The 25,961-nt window shown below is 40.0% G+C and overlaps 1 protein-coding gene across 2 annotated transcripts in view; it reads left to right on the top strand.

The window, feature by feature from the left end:
• LOC120543908 (glutamate receptor 4) overlaps positions 1–25,001 on the top strand; it is a 117,797-nt gene extending 92,796 nt beyond the window's left edge. Inside the window, exons 11-16 of one of the 2 annotated variants that reach the window (XM_039777296.1) lie at positions 387–760; positions 12,460–12,658; positions 13,437–13,684; positions 17,420–17,534; positions 19,775–19,912; positions 22,981–25,001. In XM_039777296.1, coding sequence (XP_039633230.1) covers positions 387–760; positions 12,460–12,658; positions 13,437–13,684; positions 17,420–17,534; positions 19,775–19,912; positions 22,981–23,145 — 1,239 coding nt within the window. In that variant the 3' untranslated portion in view covers positions 23,146–25,001. Of the gene's footprint in view, positions 1–386; positions 761–12,459; positions 12,659–13,436; positions 13,685–16,649; positions 16,765–17,419; positions 17,535–19,774; positions 19,913–22,980 lie in introns of both variants that reach the window. The other variant, XM_039777294.1, reaches the window with a different exon arrangement.
• The last annotated feature ends 960 nt before the right edge of the window (positions 25,002–25,961 follow it).

Below are 25,961 nucleotides of genomic sequence, written 5' to 3'. Positions count from 1 at the left end.
GCACCCAAGCCAGGCGAACAAGGTCACAAGTGTTGCTAAATCACTAACTGTAATCTGGTTTGTGGCTTTTCAAGCCAGTATGCACTTTTCCACTGCTGCCAACCTCAGAGATGGCTGTATCCCATTTTTGCCTTCCTGTGCTGTAAGCATATTTCTCTGCCACATTATTGTATCCTCCCTGCTGATTCTCCCAGAGTTTCAGCTGAGCCTCTCAGTATTAATGAGGGTATCAGAATGTATTTTTCCAATTTCTTTTCTTTCTTAATCTGTCTTAACTTCATCATCTCGAGATGTATTCAGCCGCCATCTAAACTTGTTCGCTTTTATTTAGAGTTGTTGTCATTCAGATGGCTGAGCAAATTCCTTTTTTAACCAAATCCCCACAGAAAGCGGAAATCGCTGTGGCCCCTTTGACTATCACGTTGGTCCGGGAGGAGGTGATCGACTTCTCCAAGCCCTTCATGTCACTGGGCATTTCCATCATGATCAAGAAGCCCCAAAAATCCAAACCAGGGGTGTTCTCCTTCCTGGACCCGTTGGCCTACGAGATCTGGATGTGCATCGTGTTCGCCTATATCGGCGTGAGCGTGGTGCTCTTCCTGGTCAGCCGCTTCAGCCCGTACGAATGGCACACCGAGGAGCCCGAAGAGGGCACCGACGGTCAGCCAAGCGACCAGCCCCCCAATGAGTTTGGTATCTTCAACTCCCTGTGGTTCTCCCTGGGCGCCTTCATGCAGCAGGGCTGTGACATCTCCCCCAGGTAAGACACACTTTTATCAAACTGTCAAAGAATTTTATCTCAAAAGTAACTGAATGTTTGCTACAAAACTTCACGGATACATTGTTAGCTTTTTTTGTCCTCAAGCTAAGGACACATTACATGACTTTTAGGCCAATTATAATCACTATGTGCCATCATCACGTCAGACTGGATTGTGTCTATCTAAGTCTGGAAGAGTACTTAAACCCCTGGCCAATCAAGTTAAGACCATTGTCATTTTTTCAAACATGTTTGATTGACACAAACTGGACAAGTCTTGACACCCTCCAGTGAAAAGCAGTAGCCTGTGACAGGGAAAAAGGAGAAAAAACAACAAAATGTTATTCAGTCTTGATGTTGTTAATCATGTTTAATTGTCATTGGCACAAAAAGATGGTTGTCACTAGTTTTCAAATTAAGATCATCTGTGCAACAGGAGATGGAAAATACGTAATCTTCTGTTATTACGAGTGTGAGTTTTAATATTTTCTCTCTCCTAACTGATGTGTCGTGTGTCCTTATCTTGAGCTGCAGCTTCATTCAGAAATATGGAAATAAGTGTATTGTATAATTTATGTATAAATTGTTTTTATTGACTAAGGTAGATTGTTGTTGGCAACATCAACATCAATCCACCTGAACTAGGATTATAATGTGTATAGGATACATTTCCACCATCGTTATAGTATAATCTCTGGGATGACAATATTATTTTATTTTACTTACAGTACAGTATATTACTTTAATGATGTGAAAACCTCATAATTTAGTTGCTGTCAAACTAACTTCAGTGTTGATAAAATAAGATTTTGAATGATGTAATTCTGTGTTGGTTGACACTATAGATGAAACCAAAAAGGCTTTGTGGTTGAAGGAATAGTTTAAGCTTTGGGAATTATGCTTGTTTTCTTTCTCTCTGAGACTGAGATGGAAAGATCGACAACAATCTAATGTCTGTGTGTTAAGTGCAGAGCTGCTTGTTATGTACACTGTTAGCTTAGCATAAAGACTGAAAGCCGGTTAAAACAATGAGCCTGGCTGTGTACAAAGTTTAAATACCAACCCCTCCTAAAGCACACAAATTAGTATCTTGTTTGTTTCTCTACACAAACAGAAATGTAGGTCAGGAAGCTCCACACAGGGGAGTGTATCTATGTTCCCCATCTCAATATACTCTTAATATGACTTATTAAGGAGACCTTTCAAAGGGTTTTATGTTCTCAGCAATGTTTTCCTTGGTTAAAAATTCCAATGTACGTTTCCCTGGGTCAGTTATGATGTAATCACTGCACAGTTTATAGCCCACTGATGTTATACTCCTTGAACCCTACGCCTTCAATTGACCGGCAAGACGGTTTTCTTGACTTGAGACATTGATATCTCCACTGTGTGGCTAAATGGATTTTTTCCCCATTCAAACGTCCATCTCCCTTCGTTCTTTTGCAATGTGAACTGCAGAGATAGCCCTTATAAATGTTTTACAATGAGGACCCTGGGAACATAGGACCCTTGGATGACCCCCATCGCCAGCTCCTTACTTAACCTAAAGAGATAAGATTGAAATCAATCGTTTCATATTACTCTTGTAAAGAAACAAGTCCTCCAAACCATACGATGATATATTCCTACCCTCTTGTATGACCCATGAGCATTTACTCATGTTTACTTTTATTTTCAAACGGGACACAAACTCTGATCTCTTGGGTGAAAGTCCTGTGTTTGCTTGACCCATTCACCATATGGCGCTCTTATATTTCCTGCTTTGCTCCCGTCATAAATAACATTGCCACTAGAGGGCAGTGCCTAACACTAAAACATAACTATGGGTCCTAATTGCTTATTGTACAAACGACTAATTAAGTCGTTTTTCATGGGAGGACAGTCTCTGAAGAAAGCAAATAAGCCTATTTTTTCCAAATGCTGAACTTACTACTCTAAAAACTATTTTCTTATTTTTATTTATTATATATTATTTATTATTTTCTTATATTGACATTTTGGAGATGTGTGGTTTTCATCGCCACAATGTACGTCATCTTACCAATTGTAGCCTACTTATATTATTTAAGTAAGTTATTGCACAAAGCCTGCTGTACTGTACATCAGCGGTAATTTGCATGGAAACTGTAATTAAAAGGTAGAATATAGATATATTAAGTATCAAGTGCTTGTTGTTAGCTATGGTCTCATGTGTTGGACAACAGTGTCTGCTGCTCATGCTGTGTGTATACCTATGCACAGTGGCATCACATTTATGTGTGTGTGTGTGTGGGAAAGTGTGTCTACCTGTATTGATTCTCTTTTTTTTTTTTTTTTTTTTTTTTTTTTTTTTTTTTTTTTTTTTTTTCCAGCTGTATGTTCTTCACTGTCTGACTTGCATAAACTATGTTGTCTGCTTGAAAGGGAATTAGGTTGTCTCTTCATCTGTCAGCTTCCGCAGTTGTGGCTTTACACTTGTGTGCCTCATGTCTGTGTATGTGAGCTCCAGTTAAATTAGCGACCATAATTCTGTGGAGCCGCTGTCTGCTCCTGTGTGATTCATTGAGACAAAGTGTCGTCTTTCGCCATGTCTGTGACTTCTCTTCCCTTTGTCCAAATTACGAGATACAAGCCCATCATCCCTTGGGCTTCACACCAGCAGACTGGTGTCTAGTAAGCATGGCGTACTTTGGTGGAAGGGTGGAGAAATTGGGGCTTGTACACTTAACTGTCTAGCTATGTTCCTGTTCAGCCTTTAAGGGCTGGTCGTCTTTGTTTTTTTAATCAAAGATCAGGCTTCCTGTCCGTCATCACATCCTGGCATTCTCTCTGCTGACATCTACTGTTATGGTCAAACCTAGACTGGTAACGCCTGTAATTCTAAATGGTTTCTCATTTCCTGTAAAGCCTTTCTTAGCTGTTTGAATGGCTTTATCAAACTTTTAGTTCCAGCAGATGGATTGTTTGGGTTATTTTAAGCGACTGCTAAAACGGCTCCTACAGATATTTTAAGTCTTTCATATTATAGCCTATGTCTTTTTTTCTGCTTTAAGTCCTTATGGATATTGTACTGTAATAGAGTTGGTAAGATTGTAGGAGATGAAACGAGGACCAAACCAGCCTGTATCTTTCAGCCTCCCCCACACCAGAGGAGAACACAGAAACACACAAGATGGAGGATCCCGAGGTACATTATAGCCTGGGCTCACGTAAGCAACCTATAGAGGGGACTATAGAGGGCCTGTGACTGTGATTAAGCACACGTATTTAAGGAGTACACTTGCTTTGTTCACATGTGTGCAGACCACCCCCACCCACCACCATAACCACCCCTGCCCGCCACATCTCTGCCTGTGTACTGCAGATAAGGACTTTAAAGCTGCACAACAATGTCGGCATCAAAATGAAAAGTCTACATTTCAAACCTCTCTGTCTCTGACTGTGGTCCCCGCTGCATTCCCCCTGTCACTGCTAATCCCATGGGCCTCTCCCAATCCATCAGCACAGAGCCCCAGAGCTCAGGAGCACTTCCACTCAATTTTAGCCTGACAGGGCAACATGCAAATCCCTTCACGCAGGGAAGATTAGACAGCGTAGAGGGAGTGACAAGGGCAGAGGTCAATGGGACGAATTTGGGGTGAGGGCCGCAGTGCCTGCGCGTGTCTTGCAGTCGTGACCTGGCTGGACAATGGAAACTCTGACTGCATGCAACACAGTCTCTGAAGCCTTTTGGGAGGCTATTGTTAAATAAGGCTACCTGTTTCGCTCTATTTTTGTGCAAGTCTCATTCACAAAATTATCAGCCAGGAGTAACAAGAAGATTTTCACAAATTCTTTTTTTGTTTTGTTTTCAAATTTGTTCGAACAAGTAGGTTCTTGCTTGAGGTCTATTGTCTTGCAGAACTTCTCTGAAAGAAAAAGGCTACAACAAAAAACAAGCTAGCAAGCTTAAACCATAAACGGGAGGGTTTTGAAGGTTTTAACTAAGGGATATAATCTAGCTGTAGACCCAGATTAGCCTTTGAAACCAACATGGCTTGTAATTTGACCGCTAAAGATTATTAGCAGTATTGGGGAAGTGTTGCAAGCTACCAATTACTTCACACTAGAAAGAAGTTAACAACAACAAATCTTTCCAGCAACAAATGCCATTCTATTGAGTTCTTTGCAAAAAGTGCCCACTTGTTCACAGGTCATTAAAACCAACAAAAATACCCCACTATTAATGGGAAAGAGCCAAGATGTCAGCTTTCATCAGTCAGACACCTGCCTTTCAGAAACTAGAGTCCAGGTGGGGATATTGCACTAAGAAGGATTACTCAGTTAGGTCACATCTTAAATAGCTTGCAGCAACTTCTCTGATTTGTTAATGCATAGCAATAATCAATAGGCCTACGTATGACTAATCAAAATCTAATATATTCAAGTTTAGTGTTCCGAATTGAGATTAAAAACCATAGCCATATATTTTTCACCGGTGAAAATGGCATGGAATCCCGCTGAGACCTCAACCTGCCCGAAACAAAAGTGGCTGCTTGATGAATGTATTGCCTGGCCAATGGGCAAGCCTTCACAGCGGTAAGGATGAAAGAAAAAGGGGGCGTAGCTGTTGAAAAGGGAGTCAAATACAGCATAGAAGCAATGGTGAAATAAAAAATCATTCCTTCTCTTTTATGGCCCAAATTTGTTGCAAAGCAAGTAATTTAACTACTTGAATCACTATGCAAAAATGAATGTAGTTAAACTCAGGGAAGCTACTGCAAAATGTAGTTAAACTACTAGTTTAATTACATGTAGTTCACTACTACCCAGCACTGCTTATTAGCCATCACCTAACAAAGTCATGAAGACCAGCCACTGGGCAGAAGAAGCCTAGCTGGATTTTAGGAGATTAATTTATCAGCAATGCATCTCTTAGAGAAGTGTAATTTTGCCTTTCTTCATATTTGTACTATTTCATGACACAGTCCACAGGAGAGGCAGAGGTTGAAATAGCACAGAACGTCTTCTCCACCTTCTCTCTCGCTCTCATTAATAAGGGTTAATACCCCCTTCTGCTCCCTCAAGGCAGACCATAATAATTAATTCAGTGATTCATTCCATGCTCTCCATTGGTAATGTCTCCGTGGTAACAGGAGAAGAGGGGAGCTTAAATGAAATTGTGACACGATAGTCTTTTTAATTGACTACAAATCCCCGATGAATACAACTTAAGTTATTCTGGTATTTTCTCCTGAGACTGCAGGATGTCGCATCACTGTATCACAAGTCAGACAATATCAATATAAATATGAAAGCAGCCTTCTGCCAAAAGCTGCGTTTTGAAAAGGAGAAATGACTTTCAAGTGGTCTGTCTGCAAGATTCCCATTTTTCTATTAAGTCAATGCCAGTAAGCTTTGTTATCCCACTGAGGCGTGGCCGGTCTCCTGCATCGCCTATTGCTTATGTCAGCAGTGCTTGTCCTTCTTCACACTGCACTGTTTGTCGCAATTTGTGTTTCTTGCAAATTAAGGGCATTGCTCAAGACTCTGATTGCATCTGTAGGTACAGTGGAGGTCTATAGCTAAGTCAAGAGCCAATTTTTCTGTCTCCTGCTTTGATATTGTGGTACGGTAGCAATTGCTTATTAAGTGGCTTTCATCAAAGACAAATATCCAAAGTTGCCATTGAAGTTTTTATTTGTGTAGCCTTGGGTCAATCTTTTTTTGCTTGTGATCCCTCAATACAATGAGTGCATTTTTTCAACTAAGCTGCAGTGGATAGAAGGCAAAAAACACCTGAATTTAAAGAAGAGTGAGCCCTCTTCCTGCAGCTCTCCCCTCTTTGTCACACAGGCAATGCATGCTCAGAATAGCCAATAGGAATGCTCCCTCTCTCTGAAATGACCTGTGAATGACCAAAGTCTACCGTGGCTAAATTTACTAAAGCCTGAATACAGAGCAAAGGTGAGGTAAAGAAGTCTAGTTTTTTTGTATTGTTTCCACTTGTATTACAATATGCCAAAAGATTATTATGGAATTTTTACCCAATTATGCCAAAAGTAAAGTGCCTACCACAGAGGCCCTAAGGGGTCAAACTAAACACTATTTAACAAGAAAAGAGCAAAGATTGGAGAAAAGTCTGGAAATATATTTAATGTTCAGTAGCAGAATTAAATTTGTTCTCATTTCCTGCTCTAGCAATCATGTTGCAACCCCTTATTTTATCTCCCGACACATTGGGAGGGTCCCAACACCAGATTTCTGTTCATGAAAATAAATCACATTAATATGGTAAACACGAGCAACGCTTGATGCCATGGCTCCTTATAATACACTTTATTCGTATAGCCCTTACTTTATATCCACCTATTTAGCATGCATAAGCAGCATACAAACATGTTGTATAACACATTACGATGTAGCATCTATAAGGACATTGTCAAGTGTTTATTAATGTACAGTATTTGGCAACAATTGTAACTTCTCCTTTGAAGATATATTTTATATTATCAATGTTTTACTATATTGTCATTTACTATCTGTTTATACAGAAGCCTCCACTTATGGCTGCTCACAGAAGAAGTTATAGTTCTTGACAAATACATTGATAAACACTTAAACCTGATTACAACTATGTCATAGTGTTTTATAACCATCTATTAAATGTGTATATACGCTTATGAATGCTAAGTAAATGGGTTTAAAATAATAAGTATCACCAAACAAAGTTACTTTACATTTGGTTGGACCAGGATGAAACCATTTCAGGACTGCAGTAATAAAATAAAATCACACAATTAAAAATAATAATAACAAAATACAAATAATAAAGGATGTTCAGCAGCCATGATGTTTTTTATGGCTTGATATAAGGATATCCTTAAGATTGGATACTAAGATTGGTATGAGTGAACCAGACAAATAAAAAAGTGTTTAAAATGTGAATGCGCTTAGGGTAAAACAGAAGAAACCTTTCTTCAAGGCTGGCAAGCATCATATTGAGCTAACGGAGAGAGTTATCTCAGGTGTTTGAGAAAATCCTACGCACTCGGGTCAATGGGTTCTGCAGATCATCCAGGCTGAAAGTTATATATATATATATATATATATATATATATATATATATATATATATATCCCCACTCTATGGCCTTCTCAGCCGCCAGTCCTGCCATTTGAGCTGGCAGATAGACATCAGTAAGATGGATGATGAAGGGTGGTCTGGTTTCTTTGTTTATTTTAACTACAGAAGAAAAACTACTTTTCTGTGAAACAGACTTATACGAGAGACAGCCTTTAGCCTTTATTTTCCAGTTCCAGTTTTATAGTACATACAGTGTACTGTATATTTGATCATATTTTAGTAAGAATCCTGTTGCTCAAAACTTCCTCTATGTCTACTTGTTGTCTCAATAAATTCAGGGCGATGCACATTTCCACAGGCATCTTTTTCCATTTCCTTAATCAGTTTCTGTTGTGTTAGCAGAAATACTGTTTTCAGTCACAAATTATTTCCAGTCTCTTCCAGTCTGCAGCTAAGCGACTGTCAATGAAATTTCCTATTTTTATATACAAAGCTTTTCCTGTAGCCCAAAGAGCATAACTACCCCATTTTTAGCTAGGCTTTTAATGTGAAAAATATGCAGGAAAAGTGGAGTTTTGCTGTTTTTAGCTTAGCAGTGATGGAACGAAATGGCCAGAAGAAGCAATTGGGAAAAATATAAGAAATAAGTTAGTATTTCTATAAAAAAAAAAAAAAGCTGTAGTATAATGTGACTGCCGTTGTACTGGTGTTATAAGTGTGGTGCAAATTACCATGTGTGCTATTGAGTAGAGGTAATTCCTTTGGTTTGTACCTTTTATTCACAACCATGCCTTTATTTGTTTGTGTTGGTTGTTATTTGAGAATTTACAGTGATACCCAGATTGTAAATATTATATCAGGGCTGCAGCTGAAGTGGTGAGGGAGGCTGTGGACAGAAATTGGAAGTCGAAACAGAGAGCGGGACGTGGAGTGACAGTTTGTCTGCCATGAATAAGTCAAATAGTGTGGACTTGCCCCAGGTAACACCCTGAGCGGACTAGCAACTCCTCATTTATTTAGGCTTTGCTCAAGGTCAGAGCTCTATCCTGTCTGTCTTAACGTATTTCACTTCATCTCCTCCTCCACTTAATGTTGTTGTGCTTCTTTCTCTGCCCCCAATTTCTTTCTCTGACCAACAATCATTCCTTAAATCCTGTGGAAAACCTACACACACTGCACCAAATCATCTCTGACAGCAGCTTTTTATTTCACTTTTTCTACTTCACATCAAAGGAAATAAAAGAGGGAAGTGTGGAATATTACATACTCAAGTTGCTATAGATGGCTCGCACACTGGTCACTGATACTGAACGTGAACTAGGCTTGGGCAATCTCTAATATTTTAAAATCATCCAATCGTGGTTCAGTAGGGTGCAGATTCTAAAAATTATAGTTCTGATAGTAGTTCAAATTGCTTTAATGTATGTGTAGGTAAAAACAATTGCCGATCATTCCTTCAGTCGTCCATACGATCTGATCGCCAATCGGCACAAGCCTAACGTGAACCATATTGTGCTATTTAATCCTAAAATGAGATTTACTTTGCATTAATGTTGCCTTTTTATCTTTACATTTTCATTTCACCTTCTCAGCATTATCTTCCCTTTAAATATATTTTAGTGGCTTCAGATTGAAAATATAAACATTGTTCCACTGGATATGATAGTATCGCATACATATATGAGTATATTCTGTTTGCACTGGTTCCAACAGTTCTTTGAACCTATATGACGCATATGCTGTGTGAAATATTTAAACCCAAACCATAATTTTTATAACACAGTTGCATCAAATGGAATTATTTCAGATTTTCAGATTTCAGTCTTATTTATCATTTACACAATTCCCCTGTCATGTTGGGTATATTTGAAAACTGTAAGATTCAGACCATTTGAAAATAAGTTCCCTTGGCCACACAATTCATCAGGAAAAAGTCCTTCCTTTGTGAGGAAAATTAATAGATAAAATTTTTTAGCTGAGATTTTAGTGTAGCTGAAACACCTTCGTATGTATGATAATAACTTTCCAGTTCATTGTTTTGTTCATTTATGTGGAGAATTACATAAATTGTTGCAGATGAGTGCAGAAAAGCCACCTAACGAACATGTAGACCATGCCAGCCTCATTGGATCTTCCCTATCATATTTAATAAATACAAATTAATGTATTATGCAAGTTAACCAGTAGGGGAAATGTGATGACTAATTGCTGTAAAATTGCTGAAATTATTCTTTCTTTTTTCTACATTTAGTATTCTTTATACCCTGAGGCTTCCTGGACTGCTGCGAAGAATCTCATTCCCCCAACACCGGAGCCAATTTCTGTTTTGTTTCCATTTTATTTCTTCTAATACTTCCCCCGTCTGGTGTTCTTGTTTTCGCCACTCGTGGGAAAACTGAACTCATACATCATTATAGTCAAGTTCTCCCCAAAATGTTTTTACAACATCCAACTGCAGTGAAAGATTTTTTTTTTTTTTGCAGAGCTTTTGTATTGCAGAAAAACACTTGGATAGTACATGTATTGCTAGAATTGCAAATGATTCAACAGTCATCATCATAATCCTCAGAGCTGAGAACATCTCTTTTCTCCTTAATCTCAATTTTTTAAGTTTTTCGTTGATGGACAAGTATTTGTCCACTTGTGATTGACTGGCGACCTGTCCGGGGTGTACCCGACCTCTCGCCCAGTGTCAGCTGGATCGGCTCCATATATTACAATATATTTTAGAATCCATTTTGCATTACCATCATTAATTCAAGGTGAAAAGAGAAAACACTGACGTGGCCTAAAAAACCCAAACTCCCAGCGCTAAGCTTCTCTCCCCCTCCTTCCCCCATCCCCTCTGTTTACTGCAGGCCCTTCAAGACACAGCAGTGTGTCATCTCACACACACACACACACACACACAAACACAAACACACACAGACACACACACACACACACACATCAAAGTCAGTGGTATCCGCCAGCAAACCCACAGCACAGAGGGATGGAGGGATGGCAAAGAGACACTCCCTCTTGTCCCATTATTACACTCCCACAGTCCACTGCTGCTTGCATAGAAAAAAGCAAAAAAAAGAGAAAGATGGAGACGGTGTGATAGAGAGAAAGAAGGGATTTTGGCAGGTAGGAAAAGGAAATAAAGCAGCAGAGAGAAGAGAGAGGATAGAACTCATCCACGCATCTTATCATGCACACCCTCCCCTCCTTTACTCATTATTTTACAGTTCTAATTCTCTGTGCTCAAAAGCCACAGAAATACTCAGTCGTCTCAAGGAGAAGGAAAATAGAGAGTGGAAAGTCATTTGTATTCAAATCCAGTTTATTTTTTTTGTTAGCTATTTTTTTTTTTTTTTTTTTTTTTTTTTTTTTTTTTTTTTTTTTTTTTTTTTTTTTTTTTTTTTTTTTTTTTTTTTTTTTTTTTTTTTTATTTTTTTTTTTTTTTTTTTTTTTTTTTTTGTGGGTGTTTCTTTTTTTTTTTGTATGTCAGCTTAGCTGCTACAGCCACTTTCATCGGCACAGACCGAAAAAAACAGAGGTTTCCGCACCAATTTTGTGGTTCGAGTGATGCTTCTTTGTGATACTGTATTGGCAGAACCCTCTTATTTGTTCAAATAAAGTACCCGTAATGTTTTTTAAAAGGTTCTTTAGCAATGCTGGTAATCCGGGTTCTTTTGGCTGTCATATTATTTACTGTATGTGGATTCAATTGGGAAAAAGGATGCTACCACCCTTTTTGTAAACGGTGCACATGCATGGAGATTACAAGGCACTGAGAACCCTCAGTGTATATTGGGAACAATGGACTAGGGCCAGATTGCAATAAGACACAGTGGAAAGACCAGCCAAGAAAACACTGACTGTTGCAGATGCCTCTCTCCTCCCCTTCTCATATCCCCATCTCTCTCCATCTGACAAGGAGGCCTGAGGGTTTTGTATCCTCTGCTTTTTGATTTGCACCAAGGGGAGATCTTGTTTGTTCTCCTCAATGCAGCATTTATAGTTTAAGATTCTCCTCACAACCTTCTGCTGCTCCTGAGCAACGGGCTATCTGTCTCCCCCGAGCGAACAAACAAGAAAAGAACAGTGCCGCTGCCACACCGGCCGCAGGACCTGCAGCTCTTTTCATCCCACCGATGTACAAACTGGGGAGGGTGGGGAAGAAGGGGCAGGAGTAGTCTTTTCTTTATCATAGCATGACAAACACAATCAGTTAGGATTTTTTTTTTTGTGAGACAATCTGCACTAATGAGGGGTAAATACAGCTCTGGAAGGTTTGAGTGTTGTCATAGCTCCACCTTGTGGTGGCACAGCAGCATTTTTGGGATCTACAGTGGTGGCTTGTCTCTCGCCGCTTCAGTCATATTTCATTCCTTGTATATGTCTCTCTTACTGTATTTTCCAACACTGACTGGCTGTTTTCTGTCTTTCTATCTTACCCCACCGATCCCTCTTTCTCCTCTCCTCCTTACTCTTATTTTACCACTCCAATAATCATTTTCCTGGCTCTACTTTTTGGCAATACCCTACTTTTGTTCCTTCCTTTCCTCTTTTTTTTGATCTTGTCCATCCTCTATCCCCTCTGCCTTCTAATCCTTCCAAACTGTCCCTGCAATATTCTTCCTCTTTCCTCCACCTCCCTCCTCTTCAAGATCGTTATCGGGTCGAATCGTTGGAGGGGTGTGGTGGTTCTTCACTCTCATCATCATCTCGTCCTACACTGCTAACCTGGCTGCCTTCCTCACTGTGGAGAGGATGGTTTCTCCCATTGAGAGCGCCGAGGATCTGGCCAAGCAGACAGACATCGCCTACGGCACTTTGGACTCTGGCTCGACCAAAGAGTTCTTCAGGGTGAGTTGGAGCTGGTTAATGGTCTACTCTCAGACAGGTAGGGGGAACTCATGCAGTATTCACGTCTTTTACACACCAGAAATTACAATTATTCCATCCTCACTCGTTTTGTCAAATACATTTCGGAGGATATATATATATATACTGTGTTAGGAATTGAAGCAAACACTATGATAAAGCATATAATATGATGATGATGCTGATCATCATGTTGATAAAAGCACAATAATAACAATATAGTAGTAATATAGTAATATAATTTAGTCATATAAATAAAATAATGCAATGCAAATATAAACATGTGATAAAGTCCTAGTTACAATGTGCAACATTAAGACTTTGGTCTCTAAGGTTTGGAAAAGATTAGTTAGCGAACATGTGTCTTGTGCTTCAAGTCAGTGTTGACTTTTAATATCACACCATTGTACTGGAGTGAAGGCAGACATCTCAGAGACAAATCTCTCAAAACCTCGTCAAATCAAACCAGATGTGCATGGCTAGATCCCACTGGGATATGTGGGTAAATGCATTTGTATACCGTGTGAACTGACCCATAAAATACCCAACATGTAGAATATTGTTTTTCTACCTATGGTAAGACAAGTGCACATGGTGTTCTTTGACGTGTATTTAGTAAGAATAAAGTAATGCCAACTTGTGAACTGAAACTCCATGTTTTCTCTACCTGGTGTTGTACGCGAATATGTTTTCTCCATCTTCCCTCCATCTCTCACGCCACATCTACCTGTGAACCTCCAACCCCCTCAAAACCCCACAGCGGTCAAAAATCGCAGTCTACGAGAAGATGTGGGGTTACATGAAGTCGGCCGAGCCCACAGTCTTCACCAAGACGACGGCTGAGGGCGTGGCACGCGTCCGCAAGTCCAAAGGGAAATACGCCTTCCTCTTGGAGTCCACCATGAATGAGTACACAGAACAACGCAAGCCATGCGACACAATGAAAGTCGGAGGAAACTTGGACTCCAAAGGCTACGGAGTAGCTACACCCAAGGGTTCACAGTTAAGGTGGGTGGAATAGTGTAACAATATGTTCTACGTGTTGTTATGGTATTCCACCTTCCCTGGTGTGCCGCCTTTTGTATCTTTATTTGTCTCAGTTACTTTGCTTGGTGTGGGTGGGTGAGGGCGTTTTTACGTGTTTGTTTTAGGGCAGAAGTAGTGGCTTTTTGGCATTTGTGTTTGTTGCATGCGTGTGGGGATCATCGTGATCATGAAGGGGTGGTTATTTCATATGTTTTTCTTCACAGCCCCTCCACACCAGGTAAATATGTGTGCTTGTGCTTGCTGTTTGGGCAAAGATGTTGGCATGGCATGCTCGACGCTCTAGTAAACTTCTGAAAATGTCTAATTTAGAAAATGCCATTTTAGATAATCTGCTTTTTTTATATACAGATGTAATTAGGAGAGATATTTTGCTAATGCTACTTCAGCTTTCCTTCAGAGTTGACTGCTTCTTTCTTTTCAACTAAGTAACAAATAGTGTTTAGGGAGCCATTTGAATGCTCAGCCCTGGGAAACTCTGCCAGACTCTGTGACTGCCTCCTGCACATAGTGGAATTTACAGACCTGCCAGAGAGAATACATTGTCATTACTGTGGGGAGTTGCGCTTTCATTTCGCACACTCATCGATCAAAGCCCACTGGCAAGGTCTCACTGAAGGGAATGGATATATTTACTAAAGGCAAAAACTTCACAGATGTGTGTGCATGTGTGAACACGTCTGCAAACCAGTGGAGAACAGCTCCATGATTGCTTGCAATTTGTATTTATTCCTTTAGAGGTACGAGAACATGGTAGAATGTAAAAATACCAGTGAGGGCACTTTTTTAATAAAGGCTCGGAGCAACTCTACTGTATAAATAGATAATAGTGGAGCATTGCTATCATGCATGATGTGTAATTAGAGAGTGCACTGAAAACAAGAGCCAGACATAAGGTTTTGTATTCTGTGTGAATAGGTGCCAACAAAGTAATTTGTTCCAAAGCAGCCAACTCCTAACAGCCAGTAAATCAAACCCTGTTTGTTTTCTGTAAATTCCTCTTCACATGAAGCCTGAAGTAGCGCAGAGCAGCTACTGGTTTGTTTTGCAGCCAGACTGGTGCCAGTTTTCAGCCACTGCTTTGACCAGGAAGTGTCCCTGACAGATGACGGTAGTCCACCCTCCTCCGAGCCACCATCTTGTTATTTGGGGGATTATCATCTTCTGTCAGTCACTTGTATGGATACCAGCACGGAAACACACCAGCTACATCGAGAGCAGGCAGAAATTGTTGGTCAAGGCTGTTATTTTACATGGCTCCCCAAACAACATCATTAGCTAAAGCTGAACTATCTGCTGTGTCGCTTTGTGTTTCTGATCCATTTCCATTTCTGACTGTTTTTATTTTTCATAATGATGCAAATAAATTAAAAGGATCAAAACGCACACTGAGGCAATTCTCTCACTCTCATCACCATCATCACTACAAGCAGTCTTCAAAAGAACCCATGAAATTAAAACACACACTTAATTTTAATGGCTTTTCATAGACATTTTATGCAAGCTAATCATGATTTTCCAGAACAGCTTAATGCTCAGGAATCCTGTGAGCTTTGAATTGGCTGACGTACATACATGTGTAAAACAGGTCTAAATTATTTGCAGGTGTCTGGTCCTCAAAGCGCTGGCTGGTGCAGATATTTCAGGACCCCATTTGCCAACATTTTGCGCCAATATTTAATGTTTTAAATCTGGCAATTTCTGTGCCAAAAAAAAAGAAAAAATTAATTACTCAGTTGTATTGTGTTGCCCATGTTTTTATCCCTGTTAGGGTAGAAAAACATTATGTGACATTAACATATCAGCATTCATACTTGTCACAAAATAAATTCAGGCTATTGGCTTCTATAACCAGCAGTTGCCAACTTTTACATCCCTTAAAGGAAAAAGCAATGTTTACACACAACCCTCATCACAGATTACATTCAGTATATCTATGTGTTTCTAGCTAATGTTCCCTGCTGTGGTTGATTTATTTGGATAGTTTTTTCGAGGCCTAAAACTATAAACTTTGGTCTTAAATTAAAGTATTGGACAAATTAAAATCTTGACCAGATGATATCTTTAAAGAAAAAGGAAACCATGACTGTCTGTACCAAGTTTTGTGCCACTCTATCAGGTATATATTGAGACCTGCTGTTGGTGCTAGATTTAATGTCAGGGGAAGTCTTTAGGAATCATCCTCTGGGGACCATGAATGGCCATTTAATATTTGTTGAGATATTTAAGTTTGGACTGAAATATTACATTATCAGACAATAACATTTCAACTTTTTCTTTCCTGTCTTGTTAATCTTGTTAGTCGCTAGCAGATCTCATCAGCTATAGCTATCTGTGTAAGCTAATGCTAACGCTAAAACTTTAAGTCTTCTGCTGAGTTTTTTAATGTTGCCAGCAGATTAGTTTTAATACGACAACCCAGTAAAAGATATGCACGTGATGGATAGGTCAAAGTCATATTGGCCCTATTTCAGGCTAACACTAGTGTAAGTGTAATATATAACATTAATATTGCATAACATTATTGTTTTTATTCTTTATTTTATTTTCGAACAAAAAATAACAATAAAATGAAATATAAAAACACAATAAGTATGTAGCAACCCACCAAAAGGAAAAAAAATATATTTATAAAGTGTTACAAATAATATGTTCAATCTGTCCGAAAAGGAGCGGGATGAAGCCGAAGCTTGTTATTTTTCCCACCCCTCATTTTACTTAAGACAGTACATTCAAGGGGAGAAATTTGTGGTCAGTGTGTGTTTGGGTCCTGGGATGTAACCGTTTAGAGCAATGACGCACTTTTCCACCCTTGTCCCTCTCTTACTGCTACTCCTCCCTCCCCCCTCCCCTCCCCCTCTCATCCTTCCCTCCCAAATTGGACAGCATACTCACCCCCTCTCACCAAATATGTTTTATCGTTTTCAAGAAGTGCAGTTAACCTGGCAGTGTTAAAACTCAATGAGCAAGGCCTGTTGGACAAATTGAAAAACAAGTGGTGGTACGACAAAGGAGAGTGTGGCAGCGGAGGCGGTGGCGAGAAGGTTAGCCGCTATGTCGCTATGCCCATGTGACCTTGATGTGGGTAAAAGAGTAATGTGTTTTGTTGGTAACAGGAGCATCTGCCGGGTCGACCCCCACAGTTACTTTCTAGTGACTATAGGAAACTTTTGATCTCAAGAGGAGAGCGAGTACTGTCAAAGCAAAAATATTTGCTGTACTGCTTACGTAATGATAGATTGGAAAAGTAAAACTATTGCTTTGAATAAGTATCTCAGAATATGACAGTAGCCCCATATTGGGTGTTTAAGCGTACTACTAAGCATGAAGTACATTGTCTTAAACAATACTTTTGGGTTGCCAGTACTAGCCTCTGCGCTTTGTAAGAAAGGTCCCGGCAGTATGTGCCTGTTCCAGAAAAGCGATGCAGCCGGGGCCCCACGTATATATGTCTGTTAGCTCTGCCCCTTCCCCTTAATATCTCCCAATAAACCCAGCCCTGCAAACAACTATCTCGACCAATGAGCAATGAGACATGTAGCATAAGTGGGGCCCCTTCCCGGCTTCGTCGCTTTGTGAAGAGTACTGAGCTGCTCTTGTTGGGCTTCTTCTGATTGAATAACATAAAATAACATGTCCTATGATGTTATTTATGTTATTTTCCCCACCCAACCCTTCCCCATCCCCCGTGATATGAAGAACGCCTGTAAACCTTGCCGTATTGAAACTGAGTGAAGCAGGAGTCTTAGACAAACTGAAAAACAAATGGTGGTACGATAAAGGGGAGTGTGGACCCAAGGACTCGGGAAGTAAGGTCAGTCTCCACCAGCCCGGGAGCCTCCCCTCCTCTTTTTGTCTCTATGCACACCTTTATAACGCTGGCAGTACTGTTCTGTTATCACAGCAGGCTGGCTGACATGACGCATACACGCATAATATTCTGAGAAAGAGCGAGTGACAGACATGCAGGCAGAGACTTAAGGCGTAGCCTGAGGGATACAGCATGACAGAAACAAGGCATGGTGCAGCGCTAACAGTTTTACAGCAGCTAAGCTATGTGCTGCAAGTGCAGATGAAGGATCACACTCACATTGGCTGTCACCTAAGACGGTCCCAGGGCATGTTCAGACGTTACTGTATGTCACACTTGATGTCAGTACTAATGTATGCCTCAGCTGTAGTAGCACACACACAAGATGTTGATGCACTGGAGCATGGAGAGAGCTGCCACGTTTATAATGAAGCCGCATGCACATTCCACATCAGTCATGTCCTCTTAAACAGACCCGTAAGTGCAGGACACACACGCTATCACCTGCAAATGAGACTAAGCATGATAGGCAGTATTTTGTGTCAAGGTAATAAGTTGAATGCCCCTTAAGGACATAGGCGATTTATCGGAGGGAGATAAATTGCAGGGAGGGGCAAGAGTCAGAGCTCAGAGAGATCAGCTGCATATATCTGAATAAAAAGGGGTTAAAAGGTGAATGTCAGAGCTGACAGACAAGGCAGCCTGTTGAAATATGTAGGGAAATTAAAGGGCTAGTTCATCCAAAATGCAAAAACCGATTTCTTCATTTACCTGTAGTTATATTTAAGCCATGCAGATCATTTGAAAATGCACTTAATATATTAAAAGAAAACAGCAATATCTCTTTTCAGGAACAATGTCCTTGTTGCTTTAGATAATGCACAGAACATGCTGTCACCTTTTTTTCTCTGCAGTAGAAAGTGGTTTAAGTCCCCTTTACATTGTGCGAGTGTTGACAATCGTGAGAGAAACTTGGTACAATCTTTGGTCAACAATCAAAGATTGGTCCTAGATTGCATCGTGAGACACGTCCACGATTTCCAGCTTTGGTAACCAAAGAAAAGTGTCAGAAATTGAATGAACTGCTCTGATCCATGTCTATAAACCAACCAGTTGTCAACTATTAATTCATTAATTACTTAATTAATGAATTAATCTGCAACTATTTTCATAATAGATTAATCGGTTAGAATCATTTTTATGAAAAAGAATTCTCTGATTCCAGTTTCTTCCAGTGTTTTTTTACTCTGACAGTAAAATGAATATCTATATAACATATATGAGTTGTGGACAAAACAAGACATTTGATAACGTCATCTTGGGCTTTGGGAAACACTGATCAACATTTTTCAAAATGTTTTGACATTTTATAGACCAAACAACTAATCGATTAATTGAGAAAAAAATTATGAAATGATGCTGAATACACTTCCCAACACATTTTTGAAGTGCCATTTTATAATGAAGTTTAGGGAAAAAACAGGCATACACAAACCAAAAGATGAAGGCAAATTGAAAAAGAGGGCATCTCATGTTAGCACCATGGTAAAAGCCTGTTTATTAATTTGCTGCATTTTCAAAACATAATGTAGATGTATAATGCGAGTTGATGATGTGCCTCTGATCTAATTTACTTTTTACATTTAAGCACAAGGATTCACTGGGCAGTCATCTTTGCACAATCTGACATGCCTCAGATTAATGACTGACACAGACGTGAACGAGATTCTGTCACACAGTGTGCCATGCAATAAACTTAAAACATAGTTGTTGTCACACAGTGGATGATCCAAAGTGAGTGGGACGTTGTTTCTGAAGAAAAAAAGGGGGGGGGGGTGGGGGAAAAAAAAAAAAGAAAAAAAAAAAAAAAAAGCAAAAAAAAAAAGTTGTAAAAAAATATACAACCAAAATGATCTGTTGAACTGATCGTAATGCAGAGAGCTAACTGATTTCTCTATAATGCTTTCTAAAATATTTGACGCAGGATGATAGCAGGAGTTTATTTTTGCTAGCATGGCCACATAAAGCTGTGCAACAATAGACTGAAAGAGTAGAATAGTGTTGTGTTGTTGTGCGAGTGTGTGTTTGTGTGCAATGTGTAATGTGAAGTTGCCGTGTCATTTTTTCCACTTTGTCTTATTTGTGTATAAAAAAAAATGTTGACTGTTTGTGTGCGTTTTTTGCTACTTCTGCTAAAACTAGCGCTGACTTTTGTGTTTTTTTCCTCTCGCCGCCGGCTACAGGACAAGTCGTCCCAGGCCCTCAGTCTGAGCAACGTGGCGGGGGTCTTCTACATCCTCGTCGGGGGCCTGGGCCTGGCCATGCTGGTGGCCCTCATCGAATTCTGCTACAAGTCGCGCAACGAGGCCAAGAGAATGAAGGTGGAGGCCCAGTCCCAGTCCCAACACCCCCATTACCACCATCCCCACCACCACTGCTACCCCTGCCAGACAGGCAGCCCCCACCATAGCCCCGAGCCTAGCCAAAGCCAGACTCCGAGGCCCAGCCCCATCCACCACTTAGCCGAGTTTAGAGAGATTTTAAATAGCAGCGATGGGGAAGCTGATAAGATGTAGTTGGGGTTTCCGTAGAATGTCTGCCTAAGCCTTTACGCCCCCCCCCACACACATCCCCCACCCCCACCCCCACTAGCTCCCTGCACAGTGAGACTGTAAGTGACACCTATCATATCTCCGTGCTAGCTTTGCCATGCTGAGTGACTGTCGTGCCAGTGGCAAAAACGCTTCCCACTTCTCTGTCTTATCTGCTCACTATGTGGTGAATGTGACGTCCTGGTCTGCGTTCCGAGTTTTTGTGACAGGAAGCGATGAGTCATCTTCAGACATGACGTCGCCTCTACTGCTTCACAGCTTGTGTGGCTGCAGACATTGGCCCTCATTTATCAAGCAAGCATACCGTGTGACCCATTTTCCTGGCTAAATCAAAAATCTATTACTCATTCTGAACTCCTGAAGATAATAATCATGTCTGGTATTCATAGGACTTCAATAATGTTGAAAATACACGATAAATTGCATGATTGATCACCCTTATCAAAATCGGCTATTTGATTAGAACAGACTGTCCTCACCCAGAAAACGACTGTATAGGTCGATTGTGCAAGCAGCTCATAACGCCCCATAATTACATTTCTTGTTTAGGAGGCAACCAACCAAACGAGGAAGCGAGGTGGCAAAGTATAAGAGTGCCAAATTCTGCATAAGGAGGGAGGTTGGGGTCGTGGATGGGTCAAACCAACACAGGACACTTAGTCCGTGACTCAATGATATCCGTGATGTCACGTCCCCTGTACTGTCCTCATTTTAGTAGTTTCACGTGACTCATTTTAAGCCAATCCCTGAAGTTTTCTTAAACCTAATTTATGACTTTTGCTGCCTCAACTTAACTTGTTCTGTTGCAAGGTTAACTACTGTACGTATTTAAAACTGTGCCTGTTACGTTAAATAGAACGGTCACATGATTAACATTTTCACCACGGTCACGTGTTGTGGTCACCTACTGAGAGGTCGCCGCCCAACAAGAAACGTAATTATGGGTTGTTATGAGCTGCTTGCATAACGGTCATATATGTCGTTTTGGGAGTCTTGATACTTAACCTATTCTGTCATTTAGGTATGAGGACATGTTTGATTAGAAACTATGTTATGTTAATGAGGATAAAATGTGAGAATGCAAATGCAAGTTTACACAAATTAAGATTAGGTAGTTTAATTGGCATACAAATTATAGGAACAGTCTTAGAATTGTGTATTAGTTGACACACAGCCATTAAGTTTGACAGAATTTGAGTGTTACTGTTCAGACCTGCAGCTGTGGTGATACAGCTTTTCCTCTGGACTCGTAACATATTAGTGGGAAAGGCATGTTAAATGAGGACCAATGTCTTACTTGTACACACACGTCTACACTTGTGAGGACATTTCATCAACTGTAGTGCATTCGTCCATCTAGTGTGTAGTCTGAAGCTCCAGTGACTTGTTTTTCTCACAGCGAACCATCCAAAGTTCTTTGTAGCCTTGTGAGGGCCTAAAGACACACATGCACACACTTGAACCTGAGTAGTACTGTAGCTGAGGGATATCACTGTCTCAAGTCTGTCAGTTACAATAGGCCATCAGTGTACAGCCACAGAACACATTTAATGAGAAACCCGATCTGAGCACACAGAAAGTTCTATATAATAAAGCCATATTTAAACACTGTACATTGTAAGACTAAAGTTAAAGTAAGTGAGTATCCCTCAAGCTGAGCTGACTTTATTGATGTGGAGCTGTTTTCTCTAGATATTTCCCCCAGGTCATTGACCGTTAGACTTTCAGATATCTTTTCACACTCTGTGTATATCTGTCCAACGTGGTTATGTGTCCCCCATCAGCACTTCAGCTCAAAGTCTTCATTAGCTTGACTGTTGCTTAGTCAGCTTCCCTGTCCCACTGCCTGCAACTATCACTCACTGTGTAATAATTCTGTCGCTAATGGATTTACATGTAGTATGGGGCTGGCTTGATACTGTACTGAATGGCTACGAAACGTGTTTTGTTAGACTACTGTTTATATATTTAACTGCACTGTATTGTGAGGCTGTTTTTACAGATAATGTTGAAGCCGATTGGAGTTTTAGTTCTACTTAAGTTTCTTGGAGACAGAAGTAATGGCACTAGTTGAGTTAAACTGTGATGTCTTATGGTCGAAATGTAAATATGTTATATATTTGGAAGTAGGCTAACTAATTTCAAATTATACTGCCAAATTTTTCATTAGGTTAGTAAGCCCTGGGCTTCAGATAATGTTCCTCTTCTTCTTATCGCTTGTGTTTTTCACGGAGCTTCAGCAGAGCCCAGAACACAGCTGCATAGGTCCCAGTGGCTAACCCCCCCAAACAACAAATTACAAGTGTGATAACATTATTTATTCTGCTGAACGTGGCAACATCCCTTAAAACAGACAGGGCGAGCGGGCAAATGATCAGACAGGTGATAAGTAAACAAGCCAGCAGTTTAGAAAGATGATCTACTAACCACTTTATTTGGAGGCTGAAGTAAAAGTGTCTGCATCCGAAATGTTGGCAATAATCAAAAGGGGTGTTTCTTCCCCCATCTGACGTCTATTTTTAGTGATCCCAAATCTCAGCAATTTCGTTGATGAGTACAAATGTTAACATACCTGATAGAAATAATTTTTTTGTGATTTGTCACATTTTGAAATGATGTCTGTTTGGAATGTTTTAGACTTGATAAAGACTCCGGATTAAAACATGGACTATATATGGAAGATAGCTCTGTCTCTTTCAGAAAAAAAAAATCTCTCATCTCTAAACAAATTTGTCATGAACACATCCTAAAACTCCAGTCTGCAACCGTACAAATGTTTTTTTTTATTATTATTTTCTACCTGCTCCTACACAAAATCTCTTTATTTCTCTCCTCAGCTAACATTTACAGAAGCCATGAGGAACAAGGCCCGTCTGTCTATCACAGGCAGCGTCGGGGAGAACGGACGGGTGCTGACGCCCGACTGTCCCAAGGCCATCCACACCGGGCCTCCCCTCCGCCAGAGCTCCGGGCTCGCCCTGGTCTCCTCCGAGCTCCCGTGAAAACCAAAAACCTCTCAAGTGCCTTATTTCAATAACAAGAAAAAAAAAGAAACAATAATCACACCGTCCACAAAAACAACCGGAAACTTACCACGAAGAAACAGGATTCACACACCCAACGGGTCACCTCCAGTGGGCGAGACGGGACCGACAGAGGCGCTAACAACAAATCCCACTGTTAGAGGTACGACTTGTTGTGGCTTAATGATTTCTCTCAGAAATCTGTGGCAACCAGAGGCAGAACAATCTCGATTTTGTTTTTTTGTTTTTTTTACTGTGTGGCCACACAGAAGCGTATGTTTGAATCAAAGGTCATGGGAATCCACTGGAGCCATTCAACCTTTACCACTCCAGTGATGGGGAAGAGGAACTTGAGTAATATCATGGTATATGATAAAGACGAAGACCAGAAAACTGTAAACTTGAAACTCAAAACTGTGCTTTTTTTTTTGGGGGGATTGCTGTGAATTGGCAAACAAACTGAACTACAATCAAGATTGTTTTTCAAACTGAACAATATTTGCTACACAGACATGAGCAGCGTTCAATAGACAACAATCACACTAGATATCAACAAGTGACACTGGGAGAGTTGTAGCCCAGTGCCGTCAAGATATGATGAAAAATATTTGTATTCATAATAACAGAAATGAAATTGATTGATATTGAATAAATGAGCAAACATAGGAAACTGTGAAAATAAGTAAATATGTATATTCCATGAAAAAGAAAATGAAGACTTTAGCTGTACATAGGGACTACTGTGTAACATGCTTGCTTTTTAAACAGATGTACATAGCAGATACTGTAGTGGACAGACAGACCGTTCTTTTTTTGTAAATCATCTTTAAAGATTTTATTCATCGCAATAATGAAAAAGATGATGCCACTTGAAGGAGGAGACGTGGGAAGCAGCGTTAAAATCTGTTGTGTTGAATACTTAACTGTACTATATAGGAACATTCAAACTCTTAATGTGAAGGGGTATCAACTGCCCAAATATTCTGATACCTGTTACATACAAATTCATTAATATATTCAACAATGAATGTTAAGTAGCTCCACCCCCAATCCTTAAACCACACCCCTCACTGTGCAGACGTAGACCCAGAGAGTTGCTCATGAGTAGAGCTTTATAAATCAAGTTTCTGCAGTCAGAATATAACTATTTTTTTCATTCTTTGATCTATTTTTTGTACGGAGAAATTCAAAAGAAACTGTCTGTCTCCTGGTTTTAAATGTCGACAGTCCAGTACTATCTGGGTAGATCTTTTAGACCATTATTTGTGTGGAGACAAGTCGAAACCATGATGCAAAATAAAATAAAATAAATGCCATTTATCACTCACTATGTTATATGAAATGTCTATGCTATTTCCAGTAAGACGTCGAACCCGAACTGATGAAGCCACTGTTTGTATGTTGAGCAATGATTATAGAGCCCTTCCTTATTGAAACACTGTGGATCCTCCGGGGAGGCTGGACACACTGTACAGAAATGTATTTGCTCCAGTCTCGCTGACTAAAGTGTCCTCATTTCTCTTTTTTTTTTTGGAAAATGGAAGGACAATCTGCAATAGGATACAAAAAGCCACATCTTCAGCAGCACCAGCCGACGATGGCTGTGGTTCTAAAAGTTTTGGTTTATTTCTAGTTCTCATCCGGTCCATTCCCGTACACGCGTTTGTGGCCGGACAGCGACGTTTGCAGCAGAGAAACCAGCTGAAATATTTCAGGTCATGCCTTTTTTTTGTCCTGCCATCCGTCTTTAGAGCTAAAGTGTAATATGGCGTCTTATTTTGGTTCAATTGTACATCTTTATTTTGATCTTTTTTAAGTAAAAACTAATTTCAAGTTGCATTGTACTGTCATTATTTGACGTGGAGCAGGAACAGAGGAGCATGGTTGATGTTTGTGTTTGTGTCCTGCGAGCAAAATATGTCAACTAGTAAAAGATTGTCATGAAACTTTGTATTAATTATGTATGGTCCTGAGAGGATGAATGCTGAAGTTTTTGGTGACCCCTTGACCAAGGCTGGATTACAACCCATGCAAGGTGACTAACTTTCCAGGGACCACCAAAAGCCTCTGAATTGCAATTGGTTTGTAACAATTTGATTGATGTCACTTTGGTTGGAAATATACACCACTTAAACCCAATATCAAGTAACATTATAAGGACTGAAAGGAATAGTTTGACATTTTTGGAAATACACGTATTCTTCCAGGAAGGCACTACTCCCAGCCAAAAAGTAGTCCACCATATAATCTCCCTGTGAAAACAGGATGGATGGATGGATGTTGTACAGATTAAACAAACAAGATATAAAATGTTAATTAGTGAGCTTTAGAGGTGATGGTGAGGGAATTTTTGTTTTAACCTGCAGACAAAACCAGGCTAGCTGTTTCACCCTTCTTCCACTGTTAAGCTAAGCTGTAGACCTGAGTGTGGTATCGATTTTCTCGTCTAAGTTTGTGTAAAAAAATAAAAAACAATAATGAAATTTCCCGAAATGCTGAACTATTCCTTTGAAGTCTGTGCTACTTTATTATCTGATCTTGAGGATGGTCCCTGTGTGTTAACGTAGCTTTAAGACCTTTGCTTATATGATTATTTGTAAAATTGTGTTTAATCTAATTACCCTATATCACACCAGGTATAAGGCATACACATGTACACAGTGCACAGAGAGTGCGAGAACATATGGGGTTAAAAAGGGCTTTTAGTGCCCCCATCAGGCCCAAAGTTCCACTTTTAAACAAAAAAATATAAAAATTAAACAAGCAGATTGCCATGAGATGAAGCCTCATAATCT

This window comes from Perca fluviatilis, chromosome 16, assembly GCF_010015445.1.
Source record: "Perca fluviatilis chromosome 16, GENO_Pfluv_1.0, whole genome shotgun sequence".
Classification (NCBI taxonomy): domain Eukaryota; kingdom Metazoa; phylum Chordata; class Actinopteri; order Perciformes; family Percidae; genus Perca; species Perca fluviatilis.
This window is presented reverse-complemented; position numbering and strand designations above follow the sequence as displayed.